Consider the following 20250-nt stretch of genomic DNA (forward strand, 5'->3'; position numbering starts at 1 on the left):
AAAAGAGTGCTTGTGAAATCAACTGCATTTGGCAGCAGCAAGCACTTCAAATTCAGCATGTCCAGGATAAAACTCATTGTTCTTTGCACCAATCTACCTACACCTGATTTTTCTCCAGTGCTCTCTCTCTTTAAGACAGTGTCGTGGGGCCGCCCTGTGGCATAGTGGTTAGGTTTGTGTGCTCTGCTTCAGAGGCCTGGGTTCAGGGGTTTGGATCCCTGGTGCAGACCTATGCACAGCTCATCAGGCCATGCTGTGGTGGCATCCCATATACAAAATAGAGTAAGATGGGCACAGATGTTGGCTCAGGGCTAATCTTCCTCAGGAAGAAGAGGAACATTGGCAACTGATGTTAGCTCAGGGCCAATCTTCTTCACACACACACACACACACAAAAGATGTGTATTGTAAGACAGTATCACTATTCAATCATCCAGGAAGAAACCTTAGTCACCCTTGACTCTTCTCCCTTTCTCATCTCCAGTGAAGTTGCCTCTTCCTTCTAAATATCCCTGTGATCAGTTATCCCTTCTCCATTTGACCCTTTCTGCCTTAAGTCATGCATCCATCATTTCAGCTTGGACAATGGCAGCTGCCACCTAACTGGCCTTCCTGTTTCTCCTTTCTTCCTCCTATAGTCCACCATCCTCAATCACGTCAAGATAAACTTTCTAAAGACAGTGTCATCTGGTTATGTTGCTCTGGTGCTTAAATATTGTCAATGGACACCTGATGTTCACAAGATAAAATCCAGCTCTCTCGATGTGGTTCAGAAGGCTGTCCACGATTTGGCCCCAACCTACCGTCTCAGTTTACTCAGCTCGTGGGGGCTCCTTGTGCTTTAGCTGCGTTCAGTGCACTGTCTTCCCCAAATATACCACACTCCCCGGGCCTCCACACCTTTGTCCACACTCCCAGAAATGCCCACTTCGCTTTGTTGACCATGCACACTCCCAAGCTCTCTGAAGACCCAGACCGAATGCTACTTCTGTGAAAACCTACTGGACCAGCCCGCCCCTGCAGAGTTGGTTGGACCTTCTCTGATTACTTGCAGCGTTTGGTTCAGACTTCTAAGACAGCACATAGAGAACCATATTTTAATTTGGCTTAAATATCTCTCTTATCTACTAAATTATGAGTCTAAAGGGTAGGAACTGGGTCTTTCTCAGGTTATTAAAAAATGCTTATTTAATGAACGAATGAGAGAGATTCAATATCTTTGGTAGTGGGTTTCAATGCAATTTTATAGAAAGGGAAAATTTATAAATTCAATGACCAAGTAGTTAGGCAGTGGATTGTTTTAAATTGTCTAGTCGGAGGATAACAAGGGTGATAGACTTTTTTTATATCACTAAATCAAGACTACAAAACATTTGTCTACTCTTCACTACTAAGGGTGTGTGTGTATATATATATAATATAAAGTATTTGTTTACTCTTTACTGCAAAGATAGCAGATATATATATATTATATACTCAAGTAATGCAATAGAAAGAAAGAAGATCAAAAACTTTGTAAAATGAGGAAACTCAAGGAGGTAGTGAGACAAATGGATTAAATAAAATAGTACAAGTAAGATGACATTTGAAAAGGCAAGTTAACTGTGATCTTTGATTCACAACGACTTCACCCTCTATAGCGTCACCAAAACCATCCATGTTCTTTATCTGGACTCATGGCATCACCATCCGTGCAGTCACCCAAGCCAAAGGTCAGAGAATTAATCCTCCCACCAGCTACCTCTTACATCCAGTCCTCGAGTTCTGTCTACTTTCTCTCTTAAATATTTAAAAAATAATACCCACTAATATAGTGCCCACTCTCTGTTGGGCACTTTATCCAGATTAACTTATTTAGTCCTACCCATAACCTTATGGTGCGGGTACTCCTATTACCATCCTTATTTTATAATGAGGGCTCAGGGAGTTTAAGTAAATTGCCCGTGGCTGCATAGATGGGAAGTAGTGGAGCTACACTGTGGACCCAGACACACTGCCTCTAGTTTGCTTGCCTCTGCACTTGACTGCCTCTCCTCAGGTCTCCTGCCCTGAGTCAGTCAAGATTTGACCTTCCCTCCCTGCCCCCACTAAGACTCACCATCTCTTACCTGGATTCCTACACCTCTTTGTAACTGCTTTGAGCGAGTCACAGATCAAATCCAATCTCATCTGAACTCCCAGAGTCACATATTTAAATTGCCCATCCAATACCACTTCCATCCTTAACATCCAACAGTGGCTTCCTATTTTAAACTTGTTTTTACTTTTGTCTTTGCTGGAAATAGTATGCTTGTTTAAGGGCTTGTTGATTTTGGACCCAGAACTTCTTCTTCAATTCAAAGTTTAACAGAAAACTTGATAAATAAAGGATTTAACTTGAGTAGCTCAGGTTGAAGCTCTATCCTTGTGATGGTCCCATGGTTCAAAAAGGGGTTCTAAGGAATCCTTAAGGGGAGATGTGAAAGCAGCATGAGAGATACTTGAGAAAGCCAGGCCACTAGTCCCTGTATCAGCTGGCCAGGTGAGAAGCAATCCTGGGGGCCTAAAGAGGAGAACAGACATAACTGGTTGCTAATGAATGCGGAGTAGGCATAGAGAAGAAGCCCCAGCAGTGGCCCAACGTCCAGTGTTTTTCCACTCCAGGATCCCTCCTTTCCTCTTGGCCTGTTTCTTTTCTCTGGACCATGGGACTTTCTTCTTGGTTCATGATCCCCAGATCTTAATGTCCCCAAGACCTTCTTTTGAATGAATATTTGGCAAATCTAATAGAACTAGGTAGCACTGGGTAGAGCCTCACCAGGAGATGCCTCCATCCAATAGAAGAATTGTTCTCAAAATGTGATCCTCAGACCCTAGGGTCCCTGAGACCCGTTCAGAGGATCCTTAAGATCAAAGCTATCTTTATAGTAATACTAAGATCATTTTTCTTTTTTACAGTGTAGACATTTGCACTAATGGGTAAAATTCTGGAGCCATAGCTCTAATCAAATACAGTTGACATGAAAACTGTGTTAGTAGTCACTGTATTCTTCACTGCCACACACCTCATAATCAAAAAAAACAAGCCAGTTTCACTTAAGAATGTCCTTGATGAAACAGCAAAAATTATTATTTTTATTAAATCTTAACACTTGAAAATACATCTTTTTAATGTTATATGGGACAAAGTGGGAAGTCTGCACTTCTGCCACATAACTAAGCATGATGGTCACAAGGAAAAGCACTTGCGTGATTATTTGAGTTTCAAGATGAAGGACTAACAGGCAGACTATGCTTTTCAGACTTGGGTACTTGGCAGATATTGTCTGGAAAATGAACCAAGAGCACCTGTCAATTTAAGAAAACAATTGGTAGTATTTTTGCCTATGATACAATGCAAGCTTTCAAAAACAAATTAGAATTTTGAAAAATTCCTATCTGCCACTGTGAACTTAATAGCTTCCCAATATTAAAGACTTTCCTGATGAAATCAGTGGTGATATTAGTGAATGCAGGTTTTTGATATCATATAATGAAAGACATCAACCTTTGGAAGATCTGTGGAACTCAGTAAACGGATACTTTCCAAACAACCAATGCCTGAAGTTACAAAATCGTGGCTGGGTTAGAGATGCATTCAAAGAGAAGGACAGACCAATGGATATTTTTGTAATAGAGGAGGAAAACTTCACTGAAGGTTTTAGATTCCTCAGTGCAAATAATGGCTAAGAGATGACCACTTGTCAAGCGTTGGTGTAGTAGAAAAGAAGTCCGTAATTATCAGGAAAGGCAATTAAAATATCCCTCCCTTTTCTAACTATATGTTTGTCTGAGGCTGTATTTTCTTCATACACTTCAAGAAAAAACAATATATCACATCAGACTACAGAAGCAGATAGGAGAACACAGTTGTCTTCTAGGAAAGAGATTTGCAAACATAAAGGATGCAACTCTATTCACTAATGTTTTTATTTTTAAAGTGGTAGTTAGTTTTCATAAAATATGTTGTGTTACTGAAAATGTGTAAAAAATTTCTCTGTTGAATTTCTAATACGGTAAATATTGATAGATATAACCCACATTAAAAAAGTTTTGGGGGTCTCTGATTTTTAAGAGTTAAAAGATCCTGAAATTAAAAAGTTTGAGAACTGCTACTATATACATAATTACATAAAATCTGAAAGTCAGTCAAGCTCAAGTTTTAAGTTCTATAAGCTTGAAATTAAAATTCTACAAAATTAGCATTAAAAAATGCATGCATTTAGGGGCTGGCCTGGTGGTGTAGTAGTTAAGTATGGCATGCTCCACTTTGGCAGGACCATGGGTTCAGATCCTACACACTGCTTGTCAAGTCATTCTGTGGCAGCATCCCACATACAAAATAAAGGAAGATTGGTGCAGATGTTAGTTCGGCGCCAATCTTCCTCACCAAAAAAACCCATGTATTTATTCCTCCTTGTTGTCCAGACTTTAAGTTTGCTGCATGTTTTCCTAGTCAAATTAGGCGATCAGTATTTTTAGAAAGTGACATGATTTGGGGCACTTTCCTCGTTAACACTTAGTCTTCCCCAGAGTCTAGCCCTCTGCTACCAAAATGCCAGGAACATTTGTACGTCTTTTCTTTTACTGGTTCATTCATTTTACAAACATTCATTAAGCACTGTGTAAGGCAGGAGGGGTACAAAGATAATGACTTCTCTCAGGGAACTTACAGTTTAGTAGGTGAGACATGGAAGCAAACTAAAGATTATGAAAAGATGTTTCACAGCTACAATAAACGTATGCACATTGACCAATGAAGAATCATAGAGAAGGGGTACCCAACTAGGGAAGGGTATCAAGAAAAGCTTCAAAAGGACAAGGGGCCTTAACTGAATGTTTGAAGATAAGCCAGTAATCAGGTGAGAAAGTCAGGGGAGATCAATCCTGGCAGGAGAGACCGAATGACCAATGGTAGGAAATGGGAGGGTACCAGTAGTTCTGTGTTGCTGGGGTGTAAAGTGTGAGGCTGGAGGCGCAAATGAAGTAGACGCCAGAAGATGATATAAGCCATGGTAAGGAGCTTGAGAGTGATCTGATGGGCAATGGTGTTTAAGGGGCTCCACAAAGCTCTAGCAAGGACTGACAACTCCAAGTGTGTGGATATGTTTTGTGTGGCCAGCACGATGCTTTAAAGTGGATTGGAATGTTTTTCTCCAATTTTCCATTGTCTTGAAAATTCCCAATGTCTTGTCTCTTGTCTCTCCTCTTCCTGTTCCTTCAGTCTCTGTATGTTCCCCTGGCTACTGACCATCTTACTGACACTTAGGCCATTTGTGGTATACTGTCCATTCATGTCCTACAGGGGTCTCTCATTTAGTTTTTACAAAATCCTGTTCCTTAAATCCTTGATATGTGAAGTCCCCTCCAACCCCCAAAAGATTTAAAATGTTTGGAAATCAGTGAATACCGAATTCCTTTTCCGGAGATTTACAATATACTTATGTACGTTAATGCCACTGTCAAGATGTGCATTAAACAAAAAACAACTGACTTTGTTTAGCACAGTATTTTCCAAGTTAATCTGATGTCGGACAACCTCTTTTATTATCACCTAAAACAGCCATTTTCAAAGTGTGTTCTGAGAACGCCTGAGTCTCTGAGATCCTCTCAGGGGTTCTGTGAAATCAAAAGTATTTCATACTAATACTAAGCATTATTTTTCTTTTCCACCCTTATTTTCTCAAGAGTGTTTGGTGCAGTTTTCTAGAGGCTGCCTGATATATAATACTGTAACAGATTACACACAGAAGAGGATAAGAGGATCTATTAAGCCAGATAGTAAAGAGACTTGAAAAAATGTAAAACAGTGTCACTTTTCTCCATATCTTTTTTTAAAAAAAATCTGGTTATTTTCCATAAAACTATATTATGTTAAAATGCTAATACATTAAAAAAATCTCCATTTGGATTTCTAATATGCCAAATATTTACAGATACAACTCATATAAACATAAGCCATTGGGGGTCTTTTTTAACTTTTAAGAATGTAAAGTCCTGAGACAAGAGTTGAAAATAATTAGCAGAATTGCTGGTGGTGGATAACTATTATTTTTGCCCATCCAGCAGCACAGCATCAATTCTTTATCTTTTTGATATCTGTGCCTTAATTTTCTTTGGGAATTATCTCTCTCCTCCTCTCAGCCCGTGAAGATCAGATTGGGTTAAGTCAATGCCCCGGCCCAAGGGAAAGGCATTTGATTCAGGCCTGTATCCAGCCATACCTGACTCTAGACCTAACACTACATTTTTAAACTACATGAACCAATAAATTGTCACGTGGGTGCAAAAGAATCCAGCTTTATACACCAGGGTACAGTACCAGGAAACACAGTGTGAGAAATGTTGATTTAATCATTGTGTTGTTTGTAGCTGAGTGTTGACATAAACCGGAATCTTTAATTGGGGTGTTGGTCTTGGCATCTCTTAATACATATTAGCTTACTAGGGCTTTGACTTTATTATTTTGTGATTTTGTTAATGAATTAACTGGTTAACTGAAGATTTAGATAATAATAAATATATTAATGAATTCACAGTAAATAAGACAGACATCCCCAATCAGGAAGATATACTAAACAAATAATTACAACATAATCGTCCTCCACTTAAGATAGCCCCCTGGTCACTTTCTCCCTGGTGAGCTATTACTTGGGTTAGTTTTAATCATATCTTTGCCCAAGAAGCCTTCTCTGACTCCCTAGAATGGGAAGAGAATAGGGCCTGACTATTATTTTAATGATCTTATTGTGCATACACTTTGCCTTCATCACGATTCACATAGCACGCATCACAGTTTTAATTAATTATCTGTGTGATTATTTTGTCAATGTTTTGTTCCCACTAGAGTGTAAGCCCCAAGTTTATCTTGATCACCACTCCATCGCTAGGATCCAGCTCAGTGCTTGGTTGATAGTGGGTGCCACTAGTATATCTGTAGGGTGAATGAATGGATGCAAGAGTGTCACCATAGGAGAAGACAAGGGTGCTATCAGAGCATAAAACAAAGGGAGCCACCTTGGGTTTGGGGAACAGAGAAGGACTTCTGGAGAAGCGACATTTGAGCTGAGAGGGGAAGGAGGAGTAAGGAAGGCATCTAGGTGTGCGGAGATGGGAGAGAAGCATACGACAGCTAGGGGTAGTATTTGAAGCTGATATAGAAAAGGAGTCTTGAGCCAGATTGTGAAGGACCATTTGAAGTTTTTGTCTTAAGAGTTTGGACTTTATACCAACAATACGTAGAAGCCATTGAAAGCTTGGAAGTGATATGTCTTTTTGCTTTAAAAGGAAATCCTGATCCGTGTACAGAACTGTTCAGGGGCAAGCAAGACTGGAAGTAGTGGGGCCAGTTGGGGGCGTGACTAATTCAGACCAGAAACAGTGTAGCGTGGACTGTGATAGAGGCAGGGCCTCTGTGGATTCCTTCAATCATTTTTTTTGTTTTAAAGATTTTATTTTTTTCCTTTTTCTCCCCAAAGCCCCCTGGTACATAGTTGTATATTCATCGTTATGGGTCCTTCTAGTTGTGGCATGTGGGACGCTGCCTCAGCGTGGTTTGATGAGCAGTGCCATGTCCGCGCCCAGGATTCGAACCAACGAAACACTGGGCAGCCTGCAGTGGAGAGCGTGAACTTAACCACTTAGCCATGGGGCCAGTCCCCTTCAAACATTTTTTATTCAACACATATTTACCATGCACTTGCTGGGAAATGGGGATATAGAGGTGAATAGTACAATAAAGTCCTTGAACATATGGGGTTTATGCATTAGCAGTGGAATGTAGACAGATGAATAAGGAAATAAATAGGCCAGAAAGGTGACCTTGGAAGGGCCAACAAGCAGACAGACAGTGGAGTTTCCACTCTAGCCTATGGATGCCGGAATACAATGGGATGACATCTCTAGGGCTCTAAAGGAAAGTAACTGCCAAGCAGTAGGAATGTCAGATGAGGAACTCTGTAGGAATGTCATATACAGTCCTATATATGAAGCTACTGGGTCAAACATACCTTAACATGATCCAGAGATTTAAGTAACCTTCTTGTAATCTGAAGATCGAGAAGTCAAGGCATAAAAAACATATATAAAATATTGAAAAAGAATGGAAAGAACTACAAGAAGGTCATTGTGGGTTCTCTTGCTATAATACATTCTAAAAATCTTTCATCCTAATAAAGATTTATAAAAAGGATGCAATATAGAATTGTTTCCCAAAAGAAGAAGGAGGAAGAAAAGGAAGAAGAGGAAAATAACATCTACTTCCCAAAGTTAACAAACAAAAAGCAGGAAGAGACCCAGGACTGCATGAAGCAGATTAACCTTAATTGTTTCCACCTTGGAGTTTGAAATTGCTTTTTTCCCTATCAAACTTGATATACATACGCATAGACATGCTAAAAGCCTTTTTGAATTTGAACAAGTCATTCATTTGTTCAGGTGCTTTAAAATCCAACCTGGTTGATCCTTTTCAACATGTGCTGATTTCTAAGTTTTCATTTGGAACACAAGCTTTAACAATTCTAAGATGTGTCATTTGTGAGAAATCTTGCGTGTGGAAGTGCCTATTACAGAACTATGCAGAAAGAGGATGCAAAATTAAAAAGTATTAATAAAGAGTGGAACTATCTTAAGTTTTTATAGGTGTTTAAATTGGCCAGCACCTGCCTTTCTTCCAGCTGAAAATGTATCAGAATCTGTGAGCAAAGTCCACATTTTCCTCTTCTCACTAAGGGGCACAATTCTGAGCAGAGGCTTCCTAAAAGCCATGGAAAGTTTTCCTTAGTAACGAAACTAGCATTTACCTACACCTCAACTTCGTTTAACATCCCTCTTACCTGATTGACAGTTGGATGAGGTCTCCTGGGTCGCCTGCATCTGGGTGTACACCCCTCTCACGTTTGGGGTACTGAAGGAAAACCGCCCAGCAGTAGGAATGTCCTATGGCGAACTCTGTAGGAATGTAATATACGGTCCTTTATGTGAAGCTGCTGGGTCCTACCCTTCTCTCTGTACCGTTTTTTTAGAAAGCCAGAAGTGGTGCCTATTGGCCCTCCGCTGCCACATTCAAAACCTGCCTCACTCAAAGCGACTTTGAGGGTGTAGAACCAGGGATTTGGGAAAGCGGTTCTGGAATTTTCTAAGACTGCCCAAATACTTAATTCGGAACCTAAAATTGGAACCGTGATAGAGGCTGCACCTTCAGGATCCCGGAGGATGCTGAATTTTTTGGAGGGGAGGGTGTATGGGGGAAGAGGCAGATAGGAAGGGCCTTCAGAGATCACCAAGTCCAACTTTCTAAACCCTATAAGGGAAACTGAGGCTCAGGGATGCGAGCTGCCCGCCCGAGGGATGTATGTGAGGTCACCTTTCTCCTTTACCAAGGCACTCATCTGCAGCTCCCCCAGCCCATCTCTTTGACCTCCACAAAGGCAGCTGAGGATGGCCCAGCGGCGTCTGGAACCACTGGAACAACCCACAGCCTCCTCCTCTGAGGGCCCCGATGGGGAGGAGACCGTTGAGCGAGACAGTAAGAAAGAGAGGGAGGGCGAAAGGAAGGAAGGGGAGCCAGAGGTGGGAGTGGAAGAGGCAGCCTCGCCCCGGGCTGATTGGCTCCGGAGGCCAGCCCTCTCGAAGAGGTTTATAAGAGTTGGGGCGGCCGGGCGCCCTGCCCGCTCGCCCGCGCCCGGGAGCCCTGCCCGCTCGGAGCGCCCCACGTCGAGGCCCGCCTGGCCCCGCGCCGCTCCTGCCTTTGGAGTTGGCGGCGGGCAGACGAGCAAGGGACGGAGCGAGGGACGGAGGCGAGCGGCCGAGCCAGCGGGCCGAGCGCCATGCGCCGCGCCAGCCGCGACTACAGCAAGTACCTGCGCGGCACCGAGGAGATGGGCGGCGGGGGCGCCCCGCACGAGGGTCCCTTGCCCCCGCCGCCGCCCGCGCCGCCCTCCGCCCCCCAGCCCGCCGCCGCCTCGCGCTCCATGTTCGTGGCCCTCCTGGGGCTGGGGCTGGGCCAGGTCGTCTGCAGCGTCGCCCTGTTCCTCTACTTCAGAGCGCAGGTGAGTGCCCGCCTCCCCGGGGCGCGCGGGCGCGGCGCCCCCACCGCCGGCCTCCCGCGCTCGTGGGAAACTGAGGCTGGCCGCTCGGATTCGCTCCCCAGACCTTGCATCTTCAGGAAGGGAAAGTGACCCTAAAGAGGGAGCGTCCGGCTCGGGGACAGCCCGGCCCGGGTCCGCGCGCTCGCCTCTGGGCTCCGCGCACGCCCCCTTCCCGCAGCGCGCTGAGCCGGGCTCGCCCCGCCTGGTGCGTTTGAATTTCCCCCGGTGAGACAGCATTGGCCGCTCACCTCTTCTGGAACTGATTGCCCACTTTCCCTCCCCTTCCAGTTCTCACTTGAAGCTAAGAATTAACTGACGTCCAGTTAGGAAAAAGATTCAAGCGCCTTCATTTAGGCATCCACCCTTTCCCTCCCGTCCACCCCTTGGAGGATTTTGGTGTCTGGGGCTGGCTGTTTGCAGGGATGCTCCGGGCCACAGGGTTTGAGGGGCGCGCCTAGGGGAAGGTGCCTGCGCTGTCGGAGCACCAGTGGTGATGCTCAAGTCGCCAGATGGCCAAAGGACAGAGCGCGACCAGAGAAGCCTGGTCTTAGGACAGGGGCTCCGCTTGCGCGGGGTGAAAGAAGGAAGAAGGGCCCACGTGCCTTCTCACAGAGGTGGGCGGAGGAAGGAAGCAAGGTGTGTGTGTGCCGGGGCTGAAGTTCTCTCCCGGCACAGCCTCGCTACAAACTAGCGAGTAAGGAAGGCGGCTCAGAACTGCAGAGAGATAGTAGAAAGGAAGGGGTAAATTTGTAATATTATGCTTTCTGGTGGTTTATGCTCTTGTGTTTTCTTGGAAATTGCAGTGCAGTTGGTTGGATTCATTCAAATATTCTTGTCTGGTGCCTTGAACTCTTTCTCAGAGGAAGTGGGGGGCTGACTGTGCATTTTTTTTTATGGGAAAAGAGAGTTGGGTTTGGACTTCATTGGTTTTCAGATTCAAAGGTGATTACTAAACCAAACTGGATGCATCAAAACGTGGCATTGCTTGGGTTGTATGGGTTTTCGGCATGCACCACTCTTGAACTTCATTACTTGTAATCATAGACTCGTTGTTAAATATTCATTATCCACTAATTTGCTTTTTATAGAACTAGTTCGATTATCTACTAAAACAAAGCTAGAAATACAATGAACAATACTTTGGAAAATTTGTATTTGTATATTAATATACATAATCTTTACCTATTGAGAGATTTTTTTTTCTAAAAAGACAATTTTTGAGTGGTTTACTTGCAACATAGATCACACAAATCTATATGAAAGGGAGGAAGGTTTTTCTCTCACTGGAGTCTGGTGCAGTCAAGAACGAGTGGTTTATCCATTTTCCCATCCAGCATGTTGCTTTTCCCTCCATTTAATGCTTGTGCATTCAGTGCCTGCATTGCTCATGACCCTATTAAATGCTGTGGAATGTGAGTTAAAAATGATTTATTCAACATACAATGTCCACCTACTGTGTGCATGGCATGGTACCAGGTAACAGAGGGGCCTACAACAAGAGAATTAAAATTCCTAGTCAAAGAAGAGAGCAGCATTCAGAAAAGAGACAGAAGATGTAGTACTTCTCTACTATCTTTTCTACCACCTTCGGGATATGGCATTTTCATAGCAGTAATGGTGAAGTGAATGTTCAGTATTAAAAGAATAGTAAGGAATCAATGAGTTCTAGGGGCCTGGAGCAGCTTGCTTGGCAGGAACAATGGAAATCCGTGTGGCCTTGGAGGAAAGAGTGACCTGCTGAGCTCTTATTACAGTTGTTCAGCTTCTCCTTAGGAGTTCTTGATATCAATGGTCTGGCTGGCTGAGAGGTCTAGCCTTCGGATGGTCACTTAGCATAACTTAGTGGTTGATGTCACATGGATGATCATGAAACTCTCAAAATCTTTTTCTGAAGTAAACATGCAAGTTAGTAAGCCTAGCTAGAAAATTTTCATTTGGAGAATTTAATGTCATCGGATTTCTGGATACAACTTTCCCAAATGCATGAAAATTGGGTTTCTCTAAGACTTATGCAAAATATACTAGCCATTACTCTGAACCCAGTTTTGCACTGCACTTTTAAAAGGTCATCTCCTTCAGTAAGGAAATAGTATTAGGAGCAATGTGTTCATAGGAACACACCACTAGATCTGGTTGCATTTTACTGAGTAGGGTGTCTATATTTGATGCCTGAAGGAGTCCTAATCATTTAGTTACATTCTGAAGTAGTTACAAATGAAATGCTGTGATGTCTGGAATTTGTTTCAAAATAATAGGTGGGGAGGGTTGGGGGTAGGGAGGCGGTTGCCTATACATGAAACAAGATTGGCCCTGTGTGGTAATTGTTGAAGCTCCATGATGGATACTTAGGGGTTTGCTCTACAGTTCTTTCCACTTTTACATATGTGGAGGCCTTCTTTCACAGTTCTAGCTAAGAGAATAGACTCAATTTGACCTGTCACTGATTTGATATTTTCATATCAGCTCCTTTGGCTTAGAACTTGGTACCAAATAAGAGAGAACTTTTTGATTTCCACTAAAGTTGTGGATCAACTACTTGGGGTTTCTGAATGCATTTGAATTAGAATGAAATTGTCTAGTATCAGGTAACATATTTGCAGTTTACTGTAAAAAAATGAGAAAAGGAGACAGTTTTATTGTTTTTGTTTAAAGGGGGTGGGGGGAAGACGGGGGAAGCTATGCAAATCCTCAAGAAAAAGCAGTTTAATTTAGTTTTAAGTGCATTTAAAAGAATGCCCAGAATAGTGTAAAAATTACAGTGACTTTTAAGAAATTTTTTTCCTCCTTAACTCATGTCTGAATAGTTAAAAATGAATCAGCCTCCTGAATGTTTGCAGATGGCCTGTGCCTAGGTTTAAAAAAGAAAAATAGTAGATCCAGTGCAGATCCCCCCCAACCTTGCCGAAGAAAAAACAGCGTGTGGCTTGTGCTATATATTTACCACATAGTATGCATACTTCGGTTTACAGAGGGAAAAAAAAAACCTTCCAAAAAGTTCTTGTAAAATTTATGTGCATGTTTTTTTTTTTTTTTAACATCCACATAACCATATTCAAAGTTTAGAGCTTAGCTACAAGATAAGCTTTTCAGAAAACTCGAGCTCTATTTCCCTTTTAACTCCTGCCCCTCCAGCTCCCCAATATGCACCCCAACCTCCCTGGCTGTTTGTTACCCAAACAGGAGAGCAGTCACTACTGAAAATCTGATGTAGGTGTGTGCAGGTTGCCTGTTTGAAAAAACAGATAACGAAGTAGACAAATGTCAAGCATCCTGCCTCATTTAACCCTGCAAATGATAGTTTCAAGGAAGTTTCAAAAAAAAAATGTCCGAGTTCATTTCATACGAACTACGTCATCTGACAAATGCATTTTAAAAGTCAGTTTTAAACCAGATATTCAAGATTTATTTAATGTTTTCAGATATTTCTAGATACAATGAATTCATTTGTAACTCAGCTTGTGATTTTTTGATGCGTTTCTGTGTTCCTCTGTCGAGTGTAAGTTCCGTGAAGCTAAGAACTGCCTGTTTTGCTCACTATCTTATTCGCAGCATCTAGCCCAGTGCCTGGCATGTTTAATTTACTGCAAAAGCTTTTCAGGTAATTTGCAATGCTAGAAATATATCTATTTCTAGTTAACACGTAAATTATTATTAACATGTAGGTTATCTAATCAGCAGGGAAAATAGACTAGGGAGTATAATTTTCCAGTCATGCAAATTCTGTCTCCAGACTGTGTGTCAGGAGATAGGTTTTGGGGTAGGAGATACATTCAATCAGTCACTCGATGAGCATTTGTGGAGTGTGCAGCACCAATCCCAGTCCCTGCCCTGCAGCTCCTCCAGTGCAGAGACCACAGGAGCACTGGCTCTGTGTGTGTGGTTGGTGGGGGGGGGGGGGGTGGCCCCACATCGCCACACCTCTGCTCCTCCCTTTTCTCCTGGTGTCCCTTTTTCAGGAAAGGAGAGCTACAAGAGCATTGGAACCAGAAAGACGTTTGGTTGTAGATTAAAAAGAAATTTCTAACATATGATCCTTAAGGAAACAAAATAAATGAGTATATCAAAATTAATTATGCCGGGCATTCATGATTTCTTTTGGGAAGACAATTGGTGACATTTTATGGATGTTTTAGCTCGAATATTACCTTCTGAAACAGTGATTCTTAGCTGCACATTCGAGGCACTCGGGAGATTTCAGTTGGCCCCCACCCTTAGGGGTGTTTATTAAATTGGCCAGAGGTGGGATCTGGGCATGGACATCTTTTCCAAGAGAGCGGGCGAAATCTTTGCATTATATTTCTTTGCATCAGATCATTAACCGTTATTAACTGTTGCAGTATTTTCCTACTAATTGGTGTTTCTTGTGAACACATTTTTAAAATTGGCCTCGAAGGAAATTTGGAGTCCTTTTAAGAGCAGAAAATCTATATTTGTATACTGGATAGTTGAAAGCATTACTTCTCAAACTTTGATGTGCCTCAGAATCACCTGGGTCTAGTTAGAATGCAGATTCCCAGGCACTGTGCCTGGGCGGGACCGGAGATGCTGCATTTCTAACAAGCTCCTGGTGAGCCCCTGAGGCTGCAGGCGTTTGGACTACACATTCATGAGTGAGAGTATTCAGGACTGCTGTTGCTGTTAGATGATGCTTAGCTTGTCAGCAGAACGTGAGCTTAACCAAGTTTAGGGTCCCCAGGCATTTCCCCACTGACACCACATTGTTCCTTCAGCTCAGCAGTTTTCGGGTGGTGAGCCAGCGGAGGAGGCCTGTGCTTGATTCTTCTTTCTTGAGGTCTGAACCCAAGGACCCTTCATATCAGTTGCCCAGGCTTCTCTGGTTTTGTGGGAAACCTTGGCATAAATTTGCTTATTTTTTAAAGTATGTGATTGAAAGCTTTCCTTATGTAAAAACTCACAAATTCTGATTTGTACTAATTATTTTAAAGAAAATATGAAAAATAAATATGGATTGCAAATAGTTTTGCTTCATGAGTGATCTCTCTCCCAGGATTATAGATCATCCTTACGTTTGCAAGACTAGAATAATAAAATTCATATTTGTGGGTGCACATTTGTTGAAGGGCTATCATTTGTTTTTGAGAATTTCAGATATGGACAGAGTACTTTCCACTTTATTTCTGGGGGTTGGTTAATAAACCTGCACATCTTTCTGATTTCTTTTAAAAAGATAATTAAACCAGGGAATGAAAGACTTGGTATTAAATGACTGAGCTTTGGCTGTTGTAAACTTATGTATTTTTTTCCTTTTTCACCTAGCTTTTACCTACTAATAAGTAAATGCCCATGAAGTACCTTGAATTTTTGAAAGAAAAGGACAATAAATTAAACTGTTATTATTAAAACCAGTGATGGCTAATTATCTCTACCCTTTTCTTGGCAGTTGAAAGCACTCCAAAGGCTTAACAGAGCCCCAGGAGAAGCAGGCAATTTAAAGAAAAGAGTGGTATTTAAGGAAATGCTTATGCTGGCACCTGTTTCAACCAGATGATCAGCTAATAACTTGATGGGGATATTTTGGGTGGGAGAATTCATATATTACAAGAATTTTAGCATTCCCCCCTCCAGCACTTATCCATACAGCCTGCTCACCCCATGTGACATCGAATATCCCCCAATTCTCAGGCCCCCCAACAGTCGTCCCACTCCAGGTTGAGAACCACTGATGAAAGATTCAATAAAAAGGAAAATTATGCTTCCGGCTTCAGGATTTTTTGGGGACTAGGAAATGGATTTCTCTCTCCCTTCTCTGGCTGATTAAAATATACATTGATTAAGGAAAATGGGCAGGCAAACATGGTGGCTAAAGATGATGTTAATTTCACCTGACTTATGAAGGCTTCTTGCTTTGAATATCCAAGTGGGCTTCATCTCCCATCTAGCATGCTGCATTCAACTTAAAGACAAAAAGTTTCCTCTCCCTGCGCTGACCACACGTGATTTCCTTGAAGCCCCTCCCCTCTATGAGGACTTTCACGTTGTCAGATAACTTCAATCATTTCCCCGTGAATCACGTGTGTGCACTTGTGCTGTGGATGATAGTTACAACTCATGAAAATAAATTAGAAGTCAATGTTTTCACCAACTTGAGGGTAATTTTATTAACTGTTAACTGTTGGGAACATAAGGACTCTTGCAGGAATGAGTTCTTTTGTCCTTAGGTCACACTTTCTGAAAGAGCAGAATGATCCATGATAACCATTCTGACGTACTTACAACTTTTTTTCTCAGATGGATCCTAATAGAATATCAGAAGATGACACTCACTGCATTAATAGAATTTTCAAGCTCCATGAAAACGCAGATTTGCAAGACACAACTCTGGAGAGTCAAGACACAAAATTAATACCCGACTCGTGTAAGAGAATTAAACAGGCCTTTCAAGCAGCTGTGCAAAAGGTGCGTCCACGTTGAAGTTACAAGTCAAGGGCCCTTGTGACTCTAGTAATACTGAAAATTAAAACTGGCTAAGTGCTGTTGACTTTGTTCTTTTCTATTGTAATAATTTATAAAAGAGCTAAAGAGAATTTTAAAAGGGATTAGCAGAATCCTATTGAAGTTGGTAGTGGTTGATTATGGTGACTGGAGAGTTTCATACAAATACTCTTTTCTTTCCTTTCTTTCTTTTTTTTTTCTTTTAAGAGGAGGGATTTAAATTTACTCTTGGAAGGAGGACAAAGATGGTTTGTGGTAGTCAGTGGGTCAGTTTGCTGGTTTGAATTCCCTGCCCTAGAAACCATTCCCTCAGTTCACAGGACTCTCTGGTAGCTGTTTTCTTTATATTTAGCTTTGTAATGGCAGGAGCCCCTATTTCACATCTGTTGATCCAGGGCTCTGTTGAGAATAATTGTAACTGGTCCGATTGTCATCTGTGGTGAGGAGGTAAGCGAGCAGAGCAGGAAATGATGCGGTGGGTGAGATGGAAATCCTACATCTATTTTCCCATTTTTGGGGGAGCTGGGTGAGAAGGGAGGAGATGGGGACAGAAGAACAATGACTGCTCTTACATCTCCAGTTGAGAAACACTGTAATAACTGTTTTACTTTCCTGGATGTAGTCACTTGAGAATTCTGCAGCCTTTGAATTATTTTACTTACTAACTCCACCAACAACTGGGTAGAACCCAGAGACTCTAGTGCATGCACACCTTCATGCATGCACATGTGCGTGGGATTCTTGCATCCACTCATACATACATCCCAGCCTCTATTTTGCAACTCCCTGGCCTACCTCTGATCACCTTAGAGTAGATTCTAAAGCTCTCAAAGTCCTTAAATCTAAATTGAATTTAATTTAGATTATTTTTTGAAGATCCACATACAGTAATAACATTTTTTATAAAGAGGATGTGTATTGGAAGTAGAGATAAGGAGGTGAAGCTGTTTTGTAAAATCAGCTAATAAAGGTTAATATCTGTGACACCCATAAAGTTAATATTTGCTATGTTTTATGAAATCTAAGATACCACCAATTTTCAACTTACGTGTTATTTCATGCATCACTAAGAAAGAAAAAAAAGTGGACTAAAAAATTAAACATGACCATCATAGATTCTGGTTGCATTTTCATTTCAGCCATATTAAAATGTAAAACAAAATGTACATCATAGAATCAATGTACATATTGTTCTAATATCTATAAGAAAGCATATTGCTTATTAAAATCCCATTTTCATTATAATTACTGTCGAGGTGCTTAGTTTATGTGGTAGATGTATATTTTAAAATGTGGGTTTAAATCTGGTGGTCTTTTTATTTACATTGTAACTTTTGAGGTATAGTAACAGCAATTCTGCTAGTCTATTCATATTTGTTGTTTTGTTTTATATTTCATTTTCATTAGTCTGCTTTTTATCTCATTTGAGAGGCTTATCTCTCGAATTTTGAGTAATCTATCTCTAAACAACTATTTACATGTAGTAGAGGTATTCTATTAGTTCAAAACTGACTCCCTTATTAAGGTAATTCTGGTTAGGTAAATGATTGTCTCCTCATTTTCTGTTTAGATCCACTCATATTGGACGGATATCCTTAAAATGAAGAGATAAACTTTTAATTTTATCAGCGTCCAGTCTTAGAAACTATCCCTTGGGTTTCTTTTGGAAGCATAAGTATGCAAAATCAGCCAAGATAATTTTCAAAATAAGTAATATTACAAAGGGCAGATACTATTAACATTTATTTCTGAGAATGCAGGAATGGTTCATCTTAACAGGTCAAAGGAGAAAAGTTTTACTATCTCATAGAAACAGAGAGGTGATCGACAAAATGTTAAATTTATTTCTCATGTTAAAAATCCATCAGAAAATAGAACAAGAGGAATTCTTACTGTTATCCTAAATAGCTCAAACTAAAAGTTAGCTAGTGATGAAAAACAGGGGCATTTCTCTAGAAGTCAGGAATGTACAAAAGATGTCCACTGTCCACATGCTATTTAACATTGTTCAGAATGTGCTAACTAATATAATTACATAAGGGTATGAAATAAGAAAAAATATATATATAAGAGGAGAAGGCAGAATTTGCATGTGATATTATTGTATTCTTGGGAAAATTCAAAAGAAACTAAAAGACTACAAGCAAAATAAAAAAAAGAAATCAGTTTTTAAAACTTAAGTAATAAACACTAGTCGTTCCCATTTCAATCAATCATTAGAACGTGAATGAAAGATTCCTTGCATAATTTTTTAAAAAGCCCTAAAAATAAACTTAACAAGGAACATACAAAGCTTATGGGAATAAAACTAGAAAACTCTACAGAGGCACTTAAAATAGGATTGGATAATGTAAATACATAACTATACAAAGTCATAATCCATGAAAGAGAGCAGACACCTTAGAGTAGAATTTTTTATATGCATGTGAATATATGCGTGTATGTAATTTAATGTAATTCAGAATTATTTTAAATAAGTGGGCATAGTTTGAAATATTCAAAAATGGTACAGTGGGACAATTTGTTTACTATTTTCTAAAAAGTGATAACCTTATTTCATATGCTAAGTGAAAATAAAGGCCGGTTAGAGAGAGTACTTGGTGGCCAGGCTCTGCTCCCAGGCCGTCCCACAACACCTCTGTTGCTTCAGCAAACTTTTCTGCCCCTAGCTGACCCATAAGAACTTCCCCACCCATTGTCCCATTTCCTTTGAGCTTTCTAAGTGACTGCCTAGATAGTATGATAAACCAATTTGTGCTTAAAGATGTTGATGAGTAATAATGGAAGAATTTCCACTATTTTAGGAGCCTTTTGGAGACAAGTTCCAAATGAGTGACACTAATTATGAGAGATTGAGTACCTGGCAAGCCAGAAGGATTTGCGGGCAGACAAGAAGCGTCAACTGGTCTTGTCAAAGGCACACAGTTTTAATTACACTCATAGATTAGTATGACTCACAGGATGAGCAGAACTTTATTTCATTAATTTCACGTTTGTTTTTGTTGTGCTGTAGGATTTTACTTCTTATGCATGGGTGATAATATTACACACAGGTAATCCTTGTTAAAGAATGAGGAGCTGTCATGATATACCAGTGTGGGTGTGGGGGCAGAAGATGCCATTTCTTTCCCCAGACAAGAGGATCTTTAGGAAGGAGACAAGCATTATCCATACCTTATTGTTCGAATCTACCAATGTTTATTAACTGCACCTACCATGCCAGGCACTTTGCATAACTTCTCCTCTACCCAAAGACTTACTCTTCTCTTACCCTCACCAAATAATGATTTGCCAAATGTGTTATCCTTTGATGAGGATTATTGGTTAATGTGATGTTTTACACATCTTGCCAAAACAATCAGATTTCTCATTTCTCTTTCCAGTGCTGAAAATAGGATGGATAAGTAAGTCTGTATCTTAGTTTTAGTTCTGATATAGATACTGAGTGAACCCATAAAACAAAATTACATGTGTGGCTGCAATCATTATTGAGAGATCTGACCCATCTAGTGGTAGCAAATGCTAGACATAAGCACAATATCACATTATATGTGTGCAAAAGTGATGTTTACCCAGTCCGTCTTTGGTCAGACAAGTAATGCTGTTTTTTCCCCCTTTTTTGTTTGTGGCTGGGTTTTCTTGGCTTTTCTTCCCCTTTAACACAGAACTCTGAAAGCCTCTTAGTGATCCA

The 20250-nt window shown here is 40.9% G+C and overlaps 1 protein-coding gene across 1 annotated transcript in view; it reads left to right on the plus strand.

Moving 5' to 3' along the window:
* The first annotated feature begins 9710 nt into the window (after positions 1-9710).
* Positions 9711-20250, plus strand: part of TNFSF11 (TNF superfamily member 11) — a 30347-nt gene continuing 19807 nt past the window's right edge. Inside the window, exons 1-2 of the mRNA XM_046663757.1 lie at positions 9711-10067; positions 16356-16523. Coding sequence (XP_046519713.1) covers positions 9846-10067; positions 16356-16523 — 390 coding nt within the window. The 5' untranslated portion in view covers positions 9711-9845. The remainder of the gene's footprint in view (positions 10068-16355; positions 16524-20250) is intronic.

The sequence above is a fragment of the Equus quagga genome, chromosome 6 (genome assembly GCF_021613505.1).
Source record: "Equus quagga isolate Etosha38 chromosome 6, UCLA_HA_Equagga_1.0, whole genome shotgun sequence".
NCBI lineage: Eukaryota > Metazoa > Chordata > Mammalia > Perissodactyla > Equidae > Equus > Equus quagga.